General features: G+C 48.4%; 1 protein-coding gene across 2 annotated transcripts in view; it reads left to right on the forward strand.

Moving 5' to 3' along the window:
- The window catches only part of TRPC4AP (transient receptor potential cation channel subfamily C member 4 associated protein), a 59,385-nt gene that overhangs the window by 39,875 nt on the left and 942 nt on the right, over positions 1–18,568 (forward strand). The window contains exons 9-18 of one of the 2 annotated variants that reach the window (XM_087818769.1): positions 1,062–1,228; positions 5,186–5,317; positions 7,213–7,271; positions 9,447–9,548; positions 13,460–13,543; positions 14,604–14,694; positions 15,760–15,900; positions 16,468–16,576; positions 17,179–17,291; positions 18,183–18,389. In XM_087818769.1, coding sequence (XP_087674895.1) covers positions 1,062–1,228; positions 5,186–5,317; positions 7,213–7,271; positions 9,447–9,548; positions 13,460–13,543; positions 14,604–14,694; positions 15,760–15,900; positions 16,468–16,576; positions 17,179–17,291; positions 18,183–18,389 — 1,205 coding nt within the window. The remainder of the gene's footprint in view (positions 1–1,061; positions 1,229–5,185; positions 5,318–7,212; positions 7,272–9,446; positions 9,549–13,459; positions 13,544–14,603; positions 14,695–15,759; positions 15,901–16,467; positions 16,577–17,178; positions 17,292–18,182; positions 18,390–18,568) is intronic. The other variant, XM_087818770.1, reaches the window with a different exon arrangement.

An 18,568-nucleotide genomic window follows, 5' to 3' on the forward strand; every position in this document is an offset into this window, starting at 1 on the left:
CTTTTCATCTTTAAAATGAGGGAAACTGAGGGGAAGTAACTCTTGAGGTCTCCTGATTCTGACCAGTGACCTTTCAAAATAATAGGGACCTGAGAATGAGGCTTCCCAAGAATCAGGTGCTGTTCTTTTTGTGTTCTCATGCAGTCCTCAGTAACTGCAGCATCCACAGTGGCACTGTGGTTATTCCCAGTTTATAGAGCAGCCTAAGGCCTAGTGAGGAGGTGACTTGCCCAGCCAGCAAGTTGTAATTCCAGAGCTCTCAGTCTTTGTCACTGTGCTCTTCCGCCTTCCTAACACTACACTCCTCTGTGGCCTGCGTGACCCACAGATACTTTTTTGTTAAGTGGGTATAGAATAAGTGAGAGGGTTTACCTAAAGCCCAAAACATGGTGCCTGGCACATAGCAGATGTCCCATAAATATTACCTAGCTCCTATTCTTGTTACTAACAATGAAATTGGGTGAAGTGAAAATCTACTAGTAGATAATATGTTTACCTGTATCACTAGCAGCAGTTGTGATGCACAGGCTGCCTTAGAAAGTTGAACCTTAGAAAGTTTAGAAGGTTATTTGAAAAATGGGGTGGAAAAATCTTTAAAAAGAATTCCTCCCAGTCTTTCAGCAGTGCCTTCTTGTGGAACCTAGACAGAGAGGGACCAACTACTCAGTCATTTGTGACCCGAAGAGAGTTTGATGCAATTTGCTGCTAGACATCTGTCTGGGCACTTTTGGGTCAGGGAAGGGGTAAGGTCTGGTGGTGGCAGGAGAAAGGAATATGGTGGGGAAGTGATGGGTCACATCCCTGCATTAGCTGTGTCAGAACATTTTTAGGGTTGGTTAAAGTTGGTGAGCTAGAGCTGCAGAGTCCATTTTTCTAAATTTCTAAGCCTGCCTGGCCCCTGGGGGCCTGGAGGGAGTTTTGTGGCTTTCAGGGTCTTTGTCAGGGACTCAGGGCCCAGGGTCATGGTTCTTTTACCTCAAGTCTATTCAGAGCTGGTTTGAGGAGCAGAAACACATTTCCTCACAAGCAGTGACACCCCTCTCTTCCGGTGGCTGTCTCAGCCTCCGTCGTGTTCCCTCCTCCAGGGGCTCCTGAGGAGAACGGCCTGCCTCACACTTCAGCAAGGACCCAGCTGCCTCAGTCCATGAAGATAATGCACGAGATCATGTACAAGCTGGAGGTGCTCTATGTCCTCTGCGTGCTGCTGATGGGGCGCCAGCGGAACCAGGTGGGCCCCTCCCCGCGTCTCAGAGCAAGGAGTCAGGAGCAGGTGCTTCCCAGGCGTTCGTGGGGTCTGAGGACTCCACTCGGCTGCCTCTCAGAATGGCCCTCTAGCCCAGAAGGCATTGGGGTGGCTCTCTCTGTTTTACACGTGGGAAACGAGTCTGATTCCAGAGCTCATGGCCTTTCCACTGTACTTTGCTGTGGGCAGCTAGGCAAAGCCTTGGTGCCCAAGGCAGAGCGGGCAGTTTAGCTGTGTTACCTGGCCTTGTCAACATGAAGAATAAAGGGTCTGTGATTGGCGAGATGACTGCTCTGTAGGTGCGCTGGAGGAATCGCCAGTCTGATGGGGGCTGGGGTGGTGGGCCAGAGCCCAGCTCTGTCGAGTTACGAAACCAGGCAGCTCCCAGGGTCTCCAGGTGTGCTGGGGCTCTCTGAGCCTTCAGGTAGTTCCAGGAGGGAGGCGCAAGGGCCCTTACCCTGCAGAGGGAGAAAGGGCTTTGGAGGAGTGCAGCATGTTCAAGGTAGAGAAGGAGCCCTCCTGCCAGCTCCAGCATTCTCCTCTGGATGAGACCAGGCATCGGGAGGGGTGAGTCGGGGAGAGGAGGCCGGGAGCTCGATAGTCCCTAAGCACCTTTCTGATTCAGACACGACTAGCGCAACAGCTCTGTGCTAGCTAGGTACGGTTGTCTCCATTTTACAAGTGAGGAGCAGTTTTAGGTGGGGTAGACAGGGAAAAAACTGACTGAAAAGGTGACATCTGGCATGGCAGTGTCCTGAAGAAAGTTAGGGAGCCAGGCATGCTGACCCTCGAGGTAGCCTGTCAGGTAGAGGGAGCAAGCCCCTGAGGTGGGAGCATGCCTGGTGAGTTAGGAGACCAGTGAGGGAGCTGGGGGTTAGGGGGTGGGTGAACTGGAAAAGTAGAGAGGAGAGGAGGGCTAAGGGGTTGCAAGGAGCCAGACTGCATTGGGCTTTCATGGGCCACGCTAAGGACTTTGGCATTTACTCTGGTGAAATGGGAAGTCATCCCTGTGGCTGCTGTGTGAGAGATGACAGTAGCTAGGACCTGCATATTGGTGGTGGGTGTGGTGAGAAAGGCTTGTGTTCTGGATCTGTTTCGAACGTAGAACATGTAGAATTTGCTGATCATTTGGATGTAGGCGTAAGAGAGGAGTTGAGCATGGCTTCTTGAGCTCCCTCCAGGGTTTTGGCCTGAGTGGGAGATGGGTGGATTTGCCATTTACTGAGATGGGCAAGGAGGGTAGGACTAGGGTGGGTAAAGGGGGTGGGGGGCCACGGGGAGGAGGTGAGCAGTCCAGCCTGAACAAGTTAGTTATGAGGTGTCTATTAGAATCAGCACCGGGATTACACACACCTGGAGTTAGGGGGGAGGTCGAGACTGGAGGTATCACTTTGGGGTCATCAGCATATGGTTGGCATTTAAAAACTAGGATCTCTCTGAGTGAGATCCCACCTTGCCGTCCAAAGCATTAGGGCTCCTTCCTTCAATATGGAATGTATTTGTTATAAAAAATAACAGTCATAATGTCTTACATGTGCTGAGTGCTTTTACTTTTTTGAGGCCCTTTCAAAAAAATTCATATTTGAAATTTCAGGTATTTGGTAAGTTATACAACAGGGAGTTATTCTCCCCCCCCCCCCCCCCATGATGCTTAAGAAAACCAAGGTGCAAAAAGGGCTGTCATCTTGGTCGCCAAACATCAGTAGAGGCAGGATTTGAACTCTGCTGCCCTGACTCTTCTGTCCCTTCACTGTCACAGTTCCCTCCTTCCTCTTCTGTGAGCCATTGTGGTCTTTAAACTGTGATTACACCACTTCTTCCTGAGTAGGACCATTGGCTGGCTTCAGAATCCTGCCCAACCAAGAACCAGTGCTATGCTGGCTCATCCTCATTTGTACTGTTAGCAGTTACTGAGTTCCCGCTGTGTGCCAGGCACTATGGGCACATGGACTCGCAGGCCCTGCCTAGACTAGGATGGCAAGGGCAAGGCTCCTCCAAGAGTAGCCTTACTACTATGCATTTGGGCCCAGTTCTGTGACCCGTCTTGGCTAAACTAAAATCACTAGACTGGAGGAAATGCTCCCCACATCCATAAATTCCGTCCCTCTGATGCTAATGAATGTAATCAATATAGCAGTCATTTTTTTTTTCAGCACATCCTATAAGTCAGGCCTGAGCATCCCCCATAGTACCTCATTGAGTCCTTTCAGCAGTTAATTTCCCATCAAGGGACTTGGGCTCAAAGAAGAACATTGCCCAGAGTCACAGAGTTTTGTCAGATTCTTGTCTCCCACAATAAATGCATGGCTGTGGTGGGCTGGGGAGGGACAGCTTTAGGATCAGGGCACCGAGTTAGGGTGACATCTTCACCTCTGCCTTGCCCAAGGTGGTCCTGCTGAACTTCTCTTTTACTTCGTAAGATGGGAATTAATAAGCACTGCTGCTGTGATCATCTGTTTACATATGTTCTCTGACTTCATTTATACAGCAACCCTGAGAAGAGACGATAATAGCTTCATTTTGTGTTGTGTGAAAATTATTTTTAGTAGGTGAACAATTCAAGTAGTTCTGTATTAAAAGGTATAAATAAGTACAATGAAGCCTTTCTCCCCTCTGATCCTGAACATTCTGGTTCTTCACAAGCATCTAACTTACCAGCTAGTAACATGTCCTTTTAGAGACCTTCTTTGCTTATAAAAGTAATATTTTCCTCTCATTTTTTAAAACAAAATCAGTAATATAGCATGTACACACTTGCTGTATTAATATTATATCTTGGCGAATGTTCAGTTCACCACCTGTGAAAGACCTTCACTCTTTCACTGGTGTCATATCCCATTGAGTGTGTGTGCCATCATTTATGCCACTGTTCCCCACTGAGAAAGTAATGCTGCCATGAGTATCTTTGTACATGTGCCATTTAATATTTATATGGATCTGCCTGGGAATAAATTCCTAAAGTAGAGTTGCTGGTCAAAGGGAATATGCATTTGTAATTTGTAGAGATACTGCAAACTGTCCTCCCTCTGCAGGTTGCAGGTAGTACCAGTTCCCTGCCACAGCAGGGTGGGAGCATGCCTGAGGCCCAGCTTACCAACACAAGATTATAAAGCTTTTCTCTGCCAGTCAGAAAAAGTACAAAATTAGGTGATTTGAATTTCTCTTAATATTGTAAGTGAGGCTGAGCACTTGGCATATATTGAAAAATCTTTTATGTTTTCCTGTCTGTATCTTATGCCCATTTTTTCTGTAGGGTTGGTTTTTCTGTTTCAGAGATTTGTAGGATTCCTTATAGAGGAAATTAGCTTTTTGCCTGAGTGTGACACAGATTGTCAGTATGGTCCCATCTGTCATATTTAACGGTGACTTTGCTTATTGTGAGTTTTGCCATGCAGAATTTTAAAAGGTTTGTGTGGTTGAATTCAACAATCTTCTCTTTTGGCTTCTAGGTTTGGTATAATACTTTAGGAAGTCTTTCTCAGTCTCATTATTTTTTAAAAAAAGCCTTTGCATAGGTTTTTCTAGGACCTTTAGAGTTTCACTTTATTATATTTTTATCTTGCCTTCACTTGAAATTTATCCTACTATAAAGCATGAGGGCATTTTTATTTTAATGATATGCAGAGGCAGGGAACAAATCAGAAAGGTTAGGGAATGTGCTTAAGGTTACACAGTTTGTATGTGGTGGAGTTAAGAGACAAACCCAGGGTTATCTGAATCCAAAACTCATGGTCTTAAAAGAGGACCTCTTGTACTCCTAGGATATTGTGAGGATTAATGAGCAGGATAGGGAATGTGTGGGTGTTTTCTGTAAGCCTCAACACTCCCTACTGGACTGTTGCTTTCTTTGTCCTGAAGGATGTTACCATATAAGCACGAGGCTTTGCTAGATTTTTTCCTCACGTTAGTCTTAAAATGCTTTTGCCTTCCTACCACATCTAGGTTCACAGGATGATTGCAGAGTTCAAGCTGATCCCTGGACTTAATAATTTGTTTGACAAGCTGATTTGGAGGAAGCATTCAGCATCTGCCCTTGTCCTCCATGGTCACAACCAGAACTGCGACTGTAGCCCGGTGAGCAAGGGGCCCCAGGAACAGATGGGCTTTACTTGCCAGAAGCAGTTGTTTCAAGACCTGCTCTGGACCCTTTGAAACCTTAGTCTTTGAGAGCAGAGCAGAAACCGCAAGTCCTAACCTATTAATCCCGTAAGTGGAATCTGCCTTTGGGAAGGATCGGATCCCACCCCTCCGCCTATGCAGAAGTCCATCTTGGGGGGCCTCCAGCCAGCTTCCCTTTGTATACCTCAGGGGTGGGGGGCTCACTTCCCTTGATGTGGGGCCATCCACTCCATTATCTAACAGCAGTTTTCCTCATTCTGTGCTCTACTGCACTAATTATATCCACTGATAGTTTTGCCTTTAAGAACCACACACCAGAAATGCTCTGCATCCAAAAAGGGTTTTAGGATGCTTGCTTTTTTTAAGGGGTTGAGGACTCTCCTCTATCTTGTCTCTCTCACTGCACCCTAGAGAGAGCAATGAGCTGGGAGTTGGGAGGCCTGTTGTGCCACTTAGCTTGTTGGGAGAGCTTGAACAAGTCACTGAATCTCTGAGCCTCTTTTTCTTTCTTTCTTTTAAATATGTTTTTATTGATTTTTAGGGAGAGGAAGGGAGAGTGATAGAGAGATAGAAACATTGATCGGCTGCCTTCTGCACCTCCTGCCCCCACTGAGGGTCAAGCCTGCATCCCAGGCATGTGCCCTGACTGGGATTCGAACCAGTGACTCTTGGTTCATGGGTCGACACTCAGTCACAGAGCCACGCTGGCTGGGCTGAGCCTCTGTTTCTTGCAAAAGGAAAATCACCCTTCCTTGCCTGCTGGCCTCACGCCACATGGAGGCTTGGCCACCAGCAAAAGCTGGAAAGTGCTCTGGGACTTAAAGTGTCACATAGCTGTCAGGGTCTAGTGCCATGGATTCACTCTGGTCTCTGCACTACGTTCTGGAGATTTTCCTTGGTGCCTTATATTCCTGTTTATCACTTTTTTCTCTGGCCTTGTCAGAGTTGCCTTTCAGCCCATCCATTTGAGGATTTAATTTCAAGTGAATATATTCAGCATTTCTAGACATTCTGTCTGGCTCTTTGTCAAAAATGACTTGGTCTTTATTCAGATTATGTTAATGTTTTATTATTTTGCATTTTATCTCTTTTTAACTATAACATGTATTTTTATGGTATCTTTTGGATTGCTCTTGGGGTACTAATACTTGTGTTTGAGTCTGCAGACTCACCTTAGGGTGGAGCCTTCCCTCGTGTTCTGTGATGCTTACAGAGAGGTCACCTTTAGGGGGCTTGTTTTCCCTGTGAGTGCCTGTGTAGCCTGGGCCCTGGAAGATTTTTATACAGTACTTTGCTTTTGTATGCCAGGTACTCAGGACTGTTCTCCTGACTAGCAGCACTCTCAGAGACAGGCTCTTTGCCCACCCCCTGGGCAGGCAGGTGGGGGTTTTCTAACCCACCTTTCACCAAGTGTGTTCATTTCCCAGGCTTTATCCTTGCTCATGATTCTTTCTGGTCCCTGCAGGGCACTAAAAACCCAAGCCCTGGCCTGGATGAATCTTGTTTTCATTTTTCCACCATCAATGCTTGTGCTTAGTGCTCTGAACTCAGTCCTTTCTTCTTTTCTTCTTTTCTTTCTTATGAACTTAACCTCACATTTAAAAGAATTTGTTATTTTTTAATCCAGTATGTTGGGGGTGTTTTTAGCAAGAAGAGTCCACATTAACTTAATCTGCTATTGGCCAAGCATGGAAGTCAACAAAGGGTTTTCTGACTAAAGAAACTTCTCATTGTGCATGAGGACAGAGGCTCAGAGAAGCAGTGACATGCCTAGGCTCTCACCAGAGTGTTTGTTTTCTTTGGAACATTGCGACTATGGTTTTAACATCAAGGGTGCACCTGTATTTTAGGACATCACCTTGAAGATACAGTTTCTGAGGCTTCTCCAGAGTTTCAGTGACCACCACGAGTAAGTATGAGCTGTCCCTGGAAGGAGAGTCGTTGCTCTGTCTTCTCTCCTCTCTTTGTCCCATCGCTGACCTCAGCTCAGGAGGAGGACCTGGGAGCCGTGACAGCGCTGTCACGTGTGGCTGCACTTCATGATACTGGCCATTTGTCCAGCCCTTCCTTTATGCCAGACACTACACTGAGCTGTCCCTTACCTTCGCAGCTACCCTAGGAAGTGAGTACAGGAGTCGTTGGCCCTTTGTTAGCCTTGGAGTCAATATATCCCTCAAGTGTCTGTCCTTTGAACCAGGAATGGATGACTTGGCTATTCATAGGGGCCAGCAGGAACCTCAGATGAGCAGAGTGGGCTGAGAATTTGCTTTTTGAACAGAAGGCATATTTTTCACCTGCATAAGAAGATGTGTTCTTTCTTTTTTTTTTTTAAACATATTTTGCTCTCTTTTTTTTTTTTTTTTCAGGAGAGTGACTCTCTATTATAAGGAAAACAGTGCAGGGGAGGTTGAATGGCAGCTAACTCTTGACCTTGGCAGTGGGGAGACAATGTGCCAGGGACCTTGATGAGCAGGAATGCATAGGCAGCCAGTGCACAGCACCTGCCAGCTATTGGTATACAGCAAACTGGCCCACTGTTGACTAGCTTCTGAGTTTTTATCCTAAGGAAAGACAGAAATGAAGATTAATGTGAAAAGTCCTGCTTTGTAAATGTCAGTTTAAATTCTTATGGCACATTGTACATGCTCACAAGAACATGCCTGAGTACAGGTATAGCCCAGGGGCCTCCACGTGCAACTTTGTCTGGATCATGTTGACCATCCTCTGTGAGAGCTGCTCTGTGTGAAGGCCTAGGGAGTGTATGAACACTCTGAAGAATGGCACCAGTAGGTTCTGAGCATGTACTTTTTTTTCTGAGGAAGTGGGCCCCTAAATTTCATGAGACTCTTAAATCTGCACACTTCTATGTACCAGGCACTGTGCTAGGCTCTGGGGAGACAGTGATGAGTGAAAATATCTGTGACCCCTGCTCTCATGAAGGATACAGTCCTTGAAGGGAGAGACATTAATCAGAGGATGGCACCACTGAATGTATAGTGACAGTGGAGATAGTATTGAGGAGGAAGGGAACAGCTTCTATGAGAGAACATTTGATAAGGGATCCTGACCTGGTAGAGAGTGGTCAGGAACTCTTCCCTGCAGAAGTAATTTGTCAGCTGAGATCTGAAGGGTTGATAGTATTAAAATGGGTGAAAAGGAAGAGTGATGAGAGGGTAGGTATTCTAGCTAGAAGCGTGGTGTGTGCAGAGGCCCCTGCAGGAGGGATCGTGGTGTGCTCAGAAAGACCAGTGTGGCTGATAAGCAAATGGGGCGTGCTTGGCCTAGGGTGATGCTGCAAAGGTGGTTGGTGGCCAGGCCACAGGACCTTGTGGGTCACGTTCATGGACTTGGATTTTATACATTCTAAAGCAGTGCAGTACTCTGGGAGCATTTTTAACAGGTGATTAATGTGACCAAATTCCCATGAATATCACTCTGAATGCTGTGTGTGGAGTCTGTCTCTTTGGGGAGACCATTTAGAAAGCTGGCTCTGTCCACATGACTTGGGCAGTGATAGGCCTGGATGTGAAGAGACTGTAGCAGCCGACTGAGGTCTCTTGGTGGGATGCTGGAATAGGGCCAGGTTTGAGAAGTACAGACATACCTCGGAGTTGTAGCTTTCGTTCCAGACCACCACAGAGCGAGTAACACAGTAAAGTTCATAATATTTTTGCTGGTAGAGGGTTTTGCCTTCAATTTGTTTAAAAAGACTCAACATCTGTGAAGCACAATAAAACGAGGTATGCCTTTAAAATGATGAGTTTCATTTGGACATGTTAGGTGGAAGTGCCTTTGAGAAATCAAATAGAATGTTCATGGCAAAAGAAAGGCCTGAGATGCTAAGGAAAGAGGCCTTGTTAGTGAATGTGGCAGGCAGGGGGTGGGGTTGGGACCAGGGAGATTCCATAGCCTGAGAGTCCATGCCCCTTCCCCAGTGTCAGCTTGGGGTACAAGGTGTTGGGGGAGGGTACTGAGGTGGTTCTCAGATTCTCCCTCTCCATAAGAAAAGGGCAGGGGACTAGCCCATTGCTGAGCTGGCAGTTCCAGTTCCTATCCTTAACCCCCTGCAACCCATTTGTTTCAGGAACAAGTACCTACTGCTCAACAACCAGGAGCTGAACGAACTCAGTGCCATCTCTCTCAAGGCCAACATCCCCGAGGTGGAAGCCGTCCTCAACACTGACAGGTGACATGGCCTACACCTCACCCTGGCTGCTTGTGCGCCCTGGGCCACACAGATAAGTGCATGGTGATGTGCATACTTCTTTCTCACTCACATGGAGCTGCAGTGTCCTGAGGGCTCCCATGTGCGAGGCACTGTCCTTATGTCACTTGCATTATGTCATTGGAGCCCCACAGCAGCCCTAGGAGGGAAGTGCCATCATCACCTCCACTTTACAGATGGGGGAGCAGGGTCTTGGAGAAGTCACCTGCCAAAGGTCATATGTGCTCTGCTCCCTCCACTTGTCTCTCACCTTTACAGACATCCTCCTTGATTGCATGGTGGCAGTTGCAGCCAAGCAGGGCAAATAGAAGCAGCCCCCTCATCCTCAGCAATGTCCCATTCACTGGGTTATGCTTGTCTCATTGGAACTGGGCAAGGAGGTCACAGGCTTATCGGGTCAGGGAAGGGGGGGGGCTATTTCGAGCACTAGGAGTCATAATTCCCCAGCTTTTTTTTTTTGAGGGAGCAGAACTCTGTTCCAATGAAATCCTACACAGTCTCACCCTAATGTCTATAGTGGATAAAGTAGAGCTGCTTTATTTAAAGAGAAAGTTTGAGGGCCCAGAACCCCGGCTTGCTTCCCCTTTCTTCCCAATGATGCAGCCTGAGTCATTTTCTCATCTCCTGCCTTTGCTTTCTAGACCAGGAAGCTGAGGCCCAGTGGCACAGGTACTTGTCCAAGGCTGGCTGGAGCTGGACCCCAGGGGCCCAGGATACTCCCTGCCTCACCCTACTGGCACAGATTTTGCCTCATCTGGTAGATTCTGTCATGGCCTGTTCCCAGCCCACTTTTGGTGTAGATAGCCTTCCCTCCAGTACGTCTGGGCCGTGTCTGACTCTGGATGTGTTTCTGGCCTTTGATCACTTGCTAGTGGGTCTGGGAATGGAAAGGTGGCCTGAGATGGGATATGAATGCACTTGGCTATTCATTTCTAAGACTGCAGGGGGCCATGGAGTGCCCAGGACACAAGTAGAGCAAAAGGGGAGCCTGGAAATGTCCCCACCTAAGCCAGTGGAGAAACCAGCCCCAGGGCTCCTATCAGCCTCTCTGATCTGCCACCAATGTCCCTGTCTGTTTTATTTTAAATTTTTTCAGTATAAAATGTTTCTTAACAGCATTTAATTTTGGATTTAAGTGGTTCAGCTGTTACATATTGGGTGTAGATTTTTAAAAATAATTTTAAAATTTTTAAATTAAAGTTGACATATATTAGTTTCAGATATACACCCCAGTGATTAGACATTACATAATTATAATGTGATATAATTGATTGTCCTGATATATCTCTTACCCATCTGACACCATACATAGTTATTAGAATATTATTTACTTTATTCCCTTTGCTGTACTTCACATCCCCATAACTATTTTGTAACTATCAATTTGTACTCCTTAATCGCTTCACCTTTACTCATCCTCCCAACCCCCCTCCAATCTGGCAACCATCAAAATGTTCTCTGTATCTATGAGTCTCTTTCTGTTCTGCTTGTTTTCCATTTAGTTGTTCATAGCTGTGTATTTATTGCCATTTTATTCATATTTTTTATCTTTTTTTTCCTTCTTCTTAAGAGCCTTTAACATTTCATGTAATACTGGTTTTGTGGTGATGAACTCCTTCAGCTTTTTCTTGTCTGGGAAGCTCTTTGTCCTTTGACTCTAAATGGTAGCGTTGCTGGGTAGAATAATCTTGGTTGTAGGTCCTTGATTTACATCACTCTATTTCTTACCAGTCCCTTCTGACCTGCAAAGTTTCTGTTGAGAAATCAGCTGACAGTCTTATGGGAGCCCCCTTGTAGGTAACTAACTGCTTTTCTCTTGCTGCTTTTAAGATTCTCTCTTTGTCCTTAACCTTTTGCATTTTAATTATGATGTGTCCTGGGTCATTGGGACCTCTTCAGGTTCATCTTGTTTGGGACTCTCTGTGCTCCTGGGCTTGTGTGTTTATTTCCTTTACCAAGTTCAGGAAGTTTTCTGTCATTATTTTTTTAAATAGATTTTCAGTTTCTTTCTCTTTCCTCCTCCTGGCATCCCCATGATGCAAATGTTTGTACACTTGAAGTTGTCCAAGAGGCTCCTTATACTGTCTTCATTTTTTTTCTTCTTTTTTCTTCTTACTGTTCTGATTGTGTTTTTTGCTTCTTTATATTTCAAATCAATGATTTCATTCTTGACTTCATCAACTCTATTCTTGATTCCCTGTAAATTATTCTTCATTTCAGTTCATTTAGTGTATCCTTCATTTCTGACTGGTTCTTTTTTATGCTTTCTATGTCCTTTTTTATGCTGTTGAAGTTCTTACTAAGTTTATTGAACATCCTTATAACCAGTGTTTTGAACTCTGCATCTAGTAGATTGCTTGTTTGTTTTGTTTAGTTCTTTTTCTGGAGTTTTGTTCTGTTCTTTCATTTGGGACATGATTCTTTGTCTTTTCCTTTTGGCTGCCTCCCTGTATTTATTTCTATGTATTAGGTAGAGCTGCTACATCTGGGCTTGGTAGAGAGGGCTAATGTAGTAGGTGTCCTGTGGCATCCAGTGGCACAGCCTCCCTGTTCACCTGAGCTGAGCACTCTGTGTGCGACCCCTGTGTGGTCTGTGTACCCTCCTGTTGTAGTTGAGCCTTCATTGTTGTTGGCATGTCAATGGGAGGGATTTATCCCTAGGCCAATCAGCTGCAAGGAATGACTATGACCACTGTGGAGAATCAGCTGTGCAGGGGTCCATTCCATGGAGCAGGGCCAGGCTCTCTTGACTTCTGGATCCACCCCTTGAGTGTGTCCCTTGTGGAGGTGGTTGGGTGGTGCTTTGACATGGTCTGAAGCTGTCCACCGGGTATAATAGCTTTGGGGCCTCCCTCAAGGTGCAGGCCAAGGTCAGCTGCCACCTTTGTTCTGACTTGGGCCTCCCAGCATGAGCTACAAAGCGATGTGCAGATGGCTGCTAATTGTGCTGGACTTGGAGGTGCCCAGGAGAGGCCAAGCTGTGAACCAAGGCGGGCTGCCACTAGTGTTGGGCCTGAGGTCATTTAGTGAGAAGTATGGGGCATGCTAACGCCATATGCTGCTTGTTTGAGAGATTTTAGGAAAGTCTGAAGCATAAACCAAGATAGGCCATTCCTATGGAAAAGCCACTGGAAAGAGCTTGGGTGGGCCAGTAAGTTGGGTGGGGTAGGGCCTCAGGGAATCACCAGGGCAGAGTAAAGAGTGTGGGCCAGGTTGATAGAGACTCAGATACAGTACCTGTGGAGAAAGGGCTCAGAAAAAGAACAACAGCCTCTGCCAGCACTTCTCTCTGGGAGAAAGCCGCCCCTCCAGCTCTCGCCCTGATGCCAGACAATTCATTTCCTCCCCATATATCCCTGTTGCTCTTCAAACTGCTGCTCCTGCACTGAAGCTCAGAATGAGTGAATCCAAGGTAGTCCATGCCTGGACCCGCCCTTTAAGAGGAACTGCCTGGGACTCTAGCAGCTTCAGCCTCCCTCAACCACAATCCCGACTATTTTTTACAGCCAGAAATTATGGGGACTTCTCTTCCTGGCACTTGAACCCTGGGCTGGGGGGCCTGGTATGTGGCTGAAACCTCTCACTCCTCAAGGGACCTCTGCAGCCGAAATATTCCTCCTGATTTTTTGTCTGCTACACATGGGTGTGGGTCCTACCCATGCCGTGTCTCCACCCCTCCTACCAATCTCCATGTGGCTTCTTCAAATTCCTAGTTGTACGACTTCCATTCAGCTAGATTTCAGGCAGTTTTGAATGATGGGTGTTGTGTAGTTTAGTTGTAATTTTGATGTGGTTGTGGAGGATACAAATACCGTGTTTACCTACACTGCCATCTTGACCAAAAGCTGGTATCCTTGTCTCTGTTATTTCAGGAGTTTGGTGTGTGATGGGAAGAGGGGCTTATTAACTCGTCTGCTGCAGGTCATGAAGAAGGAGCCAGCCGAGTCATCTTTCAGGTAGGTCTGGGGACAGGCATCTGCCACTCCTGAGGGCCCAGGAGCCAAGTGTTTCTCAAGTGGTTAGAAATACCCCCTTTAGTCACCAGCTTCCGCTCCAGCGTCTGGTGACTGTGGGGGAAAGGGGGTTTGCCTGCCCTTTTCCCTTTGTTGACTTAGCAGGTACGTTTTAGCTTCTGCTGTGTGCCAGCAGTGTATTTCAAGAATTGACCGAGCATTCATCAAGGGCCCCTTCTGTGCTGTGCTGGGGAGGTGGGAGAGAAATAGCAGATTCAGCCCCTGCCCACATGCAGTTCCCTGGGGTGTGGGAAACGAGCATGGAAAGGATCCCGTTTCAGTGCAGTGTGGATGGGCATGGAGCCAGGAATGCCCAGGATCTGTGAGCACAAAGGAAAGCCCTTTCCCCAGCTGGGATTGGTGGAGTGGGCATGGCCAGTGAGGGCTTCTCCAAATTCCTTAGACTCATCTGAGTCCTGAAGGGTGTAGACAGGAGTAGTGGGAGAGGGAGACATTCCATCAAGGCTGAGTGTGAGCTGTCAGTAGGCTCCGTGCCCAAATGTGCCCCTGTCTATTCAGTCTGCCTTGTCCAGACTCCCCTTGGAGGTCCCAGCTCTGCCATTGGGGGTCGGCTCAGTCAGCATCAGCACCTCTTCATAGGACAGCCCATCAGGTGTAAGTTCAGTGGCCTGTCCACACATGTCCATCAGGTTCCCTCATACATCCCTGGCTCCTCTCTTCCATGTCCTCCTGTCCTTCTGAAAGGACAAAGCCTAGAGTGCATTTTCATGTTACTCATTGGAGCCAGCCCTTCTCTGAGACATAAACTCCTTCCAGACAGAACCAGATAGAGGACTGTTCCTCGCTATGCTGTCAGCTCCATGAAGCTGGGACTCTTGCTGTGTCCCCAGTGCCTAGTAGAAGCCGATGCCTGGTAGATGTCCTATAAATGTTGAATACATGAAAAGGCAGCAGCCATCTCCCAGCCCCTTGGGGAATGGAACATGGGCCAGAAGAGGGCAGCCTTAGCCACCTGGGCCAGGGGTCAACATTTGGGTCGCAGGTTTTGGCAAGCCCGGGCTGTGGAGAGTTTCCTCCGAGGGACCACCTCCTATGCAGACCAGATGTTCCTGCTGAAGCGAGGCCTTCTGGAGGTAATGGCCTGGAGGAGCCAGGGTGTTGGGTGCCCCATTCTCCCCCAGCCCCATGCATTGATTTCCTGTCCTGAGACTAGACTGCCGAGCAGAAGCAACCAGATCTATTTTAAAATTCCAGTGCAGATTGCCCTATGTTGTGCACCAAGTCTCTTAACTGGGTTCCCCACGGGTGCTTCCCAGGTGATTGAAGTACCTAGGGGTGACCATAGAGGAGCATAAGTGTCTGTAGAGTTACCCAGCAAGGCCTTTTGACCCTGAGGGTATGTTGCTGCTGACTAAAAGCTCCCCTTTATTGAAAAATGACCTTCTGGAAAAGCTTACAAAAGAGGAGCAAAATGGCCAAAACTATAATTGGTTTAATATATATATATATGCGTGCAAGAAACTGACCCGGGAATTATTGTAAAATCCATATGGAAAATAACCCAAATCAATGTAACTTTAGGGAAATGAAAATGAAAAATGGAAACAATATAGCTGTCATAGAGAACCTTATCAAGGAGTTAAATTGGCTTTTTATTCTTGATAAATTCATTTACTTTACTGTAAATGCTTTTATTCATAAACATAAAGACTAACCATGGGGTCAAAATGTGCCTCGTGCCCTTAAACCCTGTGCTTAATTTATTTGAGTGGCCTCAAGTACCCGGGCAGTGGCCAGTGTTACATATGGAGATGCCTCCCCTCACCTGCAAGCTGGAGAGCCCTGGCCACTTTGGTGCCCACAGAGCAGGTCACAGGTTTTAGCTCTAACCCCTGGGCAAGCGAGAGAGGTCGGTTGTGGTTACATACCCCAACCCGCCCTTACTTCCTCTGGGTGTCGGGCCTGTTCCTGCCCTTGGAGCCACCAGCATCCTCAGATGAGAATCTAGACAGGGAAGCAGAGTTCATTGACTTGGATGCTTTCTCACAGCACATGTCAGGTGGTCTGATCTACATGCCAGGCCCTGGTGGGAGGCAGGCAGCTTAGAAGAGCACAGCCTCAGGTGGCAGCCACATCTGCCGGTTGGCCCCAGGGCTCAGCTGCCTTCCTGCCTTCACCCTGTTGTCTCCCACCCCCAGCACATCCTGTACTGCATTGTGGACAGTGAGTGCAAGTCAAGGGATGTGCTGCAGAGTTACTTTGACCTCTTGGGGGAGCTGATGAAGTTCAACGTTGATGCATTCAAGAGATTCAATAAGTACATCAACACGGATGCAAAGGTAAGGCTATCCCAGGGCTCCATGGGCTTTGCCACATTGTCCAGAAGTTACCTTGGAGCGCTTGTCCTCGCCAGTCTCCAGTGCTGGTTTTAAATTGGAGAATACTGGGGAGTCAGTGGGCAGTCTTGAGCAGGCCTTCATTAGCATCTGAGTGCCAGGCATGAAAGTGTCAGCTGCTTAGGAGCAGGTGGGCTGTGAAAATGACTCTGATGCAGTGAGGTGGGTGCTATGATGAGCCCCAGGCAGATGGGCCTGGGCCTGGGCCTGGGCCTGGGCCTGGTGTGTGAGGCTTAGAGGGTGTGTGATAAACCCAGTTCAGACTAGTGAAGTAAAAATGAGTTCAGCATCCTTCCTTCAGTGGAGAAAACCCTGGATGTGATGTCAAAAGATCTGGGGCAAGCTCCTCCTGGAGCTGCTTATTAGTTGGTGGTAAGGGCAGGTCAGGTAGCTTGTCTGAGCCTCTGTCTTCCTACTGGAGACAACTGGATGGGTAAATCGGTGCCCCTTGCAGTGACTGCACCACTGCAGGAGCCCTCCGCCTCCCATCTGAGTCTGGTCCCCACTCAGTTCCAGGTGTTCCTGAAGCAGATCAACAGCTCACTGGTGGACTCTAACATGCTGGTGCGCTGCGTCACCCTGTCACTGGACCGATTTGAAAACCAGGTGGACATGAAAGGTAGGATTTGCTAGAATGCCAATGCAAATCCATCCAGTGTGGCCTCGCTGGTGTCAGATACCCAGCTTTCAGCAAGGAAACCTGAAAGGCTGGAAGGAGCCACATCAAACACCCATGTGGCTGGGGTCAAGGTGGTGGCTCTCTGGGTGATTTTCTTTGCTGCTTTTACTTTCCTCTGTGGTTTGTGCTTCTTTTAATAAGCATGTACAACATTTTAATTAAGGTGAAAAACCATTGTTGCCACTGGAATGCAAAAAACATTCTTCCTCTCATGGGCTGGGATTGCCTGGGATGAGAAGGACCTAAGTGGTGACAACTGGGGGAGGGCCTCGGGGAGAGATGGTCCCTGAGCACGACTGAAGAGAGGTATTGAGCTCCCATGTGGGGCTGTAGTGAGATCACAGGCTTAGCCTGGGTGGCAGAGCAGCTGGAGATTTGTTCCTGCTGCAGTCAACCTTTCATTCATTGTCTTGACAATTGGGGCTTCCAGCTTCAGAGTCAGGTCCTGTGAGAGCTTGACTAGTGGCTTAGGTCGCAGCCCCAGCCTGAGCCACAGACCAACTTCAAGCCTGCTGGTCACACCCCTGCCTCTCTGTCCCCAGTTGCCGAGGTCCTGTCTGAGTGCCGCCTGCTCGCCTACATAGCCCAGGTGCCCACGCAGATGTCTTTCCTCTTCCGCCTCATCAACATCATCCATGTGCAGACACTGACGCAGGTGAGAAGCCCTGTGGACTGCGATGTGGGAAGGGAGATAGTCCCGGAGCCTGACAGCTGCTCCTTCCCACCCTCACCCTAGGAGTGTGTCTCCCTGAGACCCATCTCGGTTCCTCCCAGTTATTCTGAGGACTTTTTCCAATAAGGTATCAGTGCCCATTTTACAGATGGGGCCTGAGGAGGAAGCAAATCTCTGAGGTCGCAGACAGGTTGGGGAAGAGTCGGGGTTGGCACTCAGTTCTGACTCCCAGTTCAGTGCTCACCCCACCACACTTGCTGTGCAGGCTTTGGGCTTGGACCTGAGGTTGACTCCCACCTCCCTCAGCTGTGTAGTCGTCATTCTCTGAGCTTCACGCTCCTCTTCTCTAAAAGGGGGTTAATATTAGTACCTCTCAGAGGTGGATCTTTTATTCCTTCATTTGACAAACACTTAGTGAGGTGAGGCTTGGGCTGGGGGTGCAGAGTGAACAGAACAGGCCGAGACTCTTCCCTCCTGGTGCTCACAGTCTAGTGACAAATGAAAGTTAGAAAGGAAATGCTGCATCTAAGGTGCGTGCCCCAGGGACCAGAGCTTCTGGAAGAAGCAATGCCTGAGCTGATTCGGGAGACCAGGTAGACTCTCACTAGACAGATGTTGGGTGATGTTCCCACCAGGGCGGGGGGGGGGGGGGATAGGGACAGGAAGATGCTCAGGGTGGGACCCTGGCAGTGCTGGCATCACTCCTTGCCCAGCCTTCTCTCAGGTTTATGCAGGGGCAGCTCAATGTGTGGCCTCAGGGCTCTGCAGGGTCTGGGCCTGGGCCACCTTCCCTGGCCAGTGGCAACCCAGGTCCACCAGGGGCTGCTGAGGCTACCAGCACACACCTGACCCGGCTGGCCTGGGGTCTTACAGGAGAACGTCAGCTGCCTCAACACCAGCCTGGTGATCCTGATGCTGGCCCGACGGAAAGAGCGGCTGCCCCTGTACCTGCGGCTGCTGCAGCGAATGGAGCACAGCAAGAAGTATCCCGGCTTCCTACTCAACAACTTCCACAACCTGCTGCGCTTCTGGCAGCAGCATTACCTGCACAAGGACAAGGACAGCACCTGCCTGGAGAACGTGAGTGCTCCGCCCAATTGGCTGGTGGGTGGGCTGTGGGCACGCAGACCCAGGGCCCCTCAGAGGGGCATTTGGGGTGCGTGGTCCCTTCCTGGGCCATGTGGTGGGCAGCTCTTTGTCCCCTTACCATGGCCCTCCCCGCGGGGTGCCGGGCTTGACCTGGGTCCTCCAGGCGCCCC

This window comes from Miniopterus natalensis, chromosome 7, assembly GCF_054644295.1.
Source record: "Miniopterus natalensis isolate mMinNat1 chromosome 7, mMinNat1.hap1, whole genome shotgun sequence".
Lineage (NCBI taxonomy): Eukaryota > Metazoa > Chordata > Mammalia > Chiroptera > Miniopteridae > Miniopterus > Miniopterus natalensis.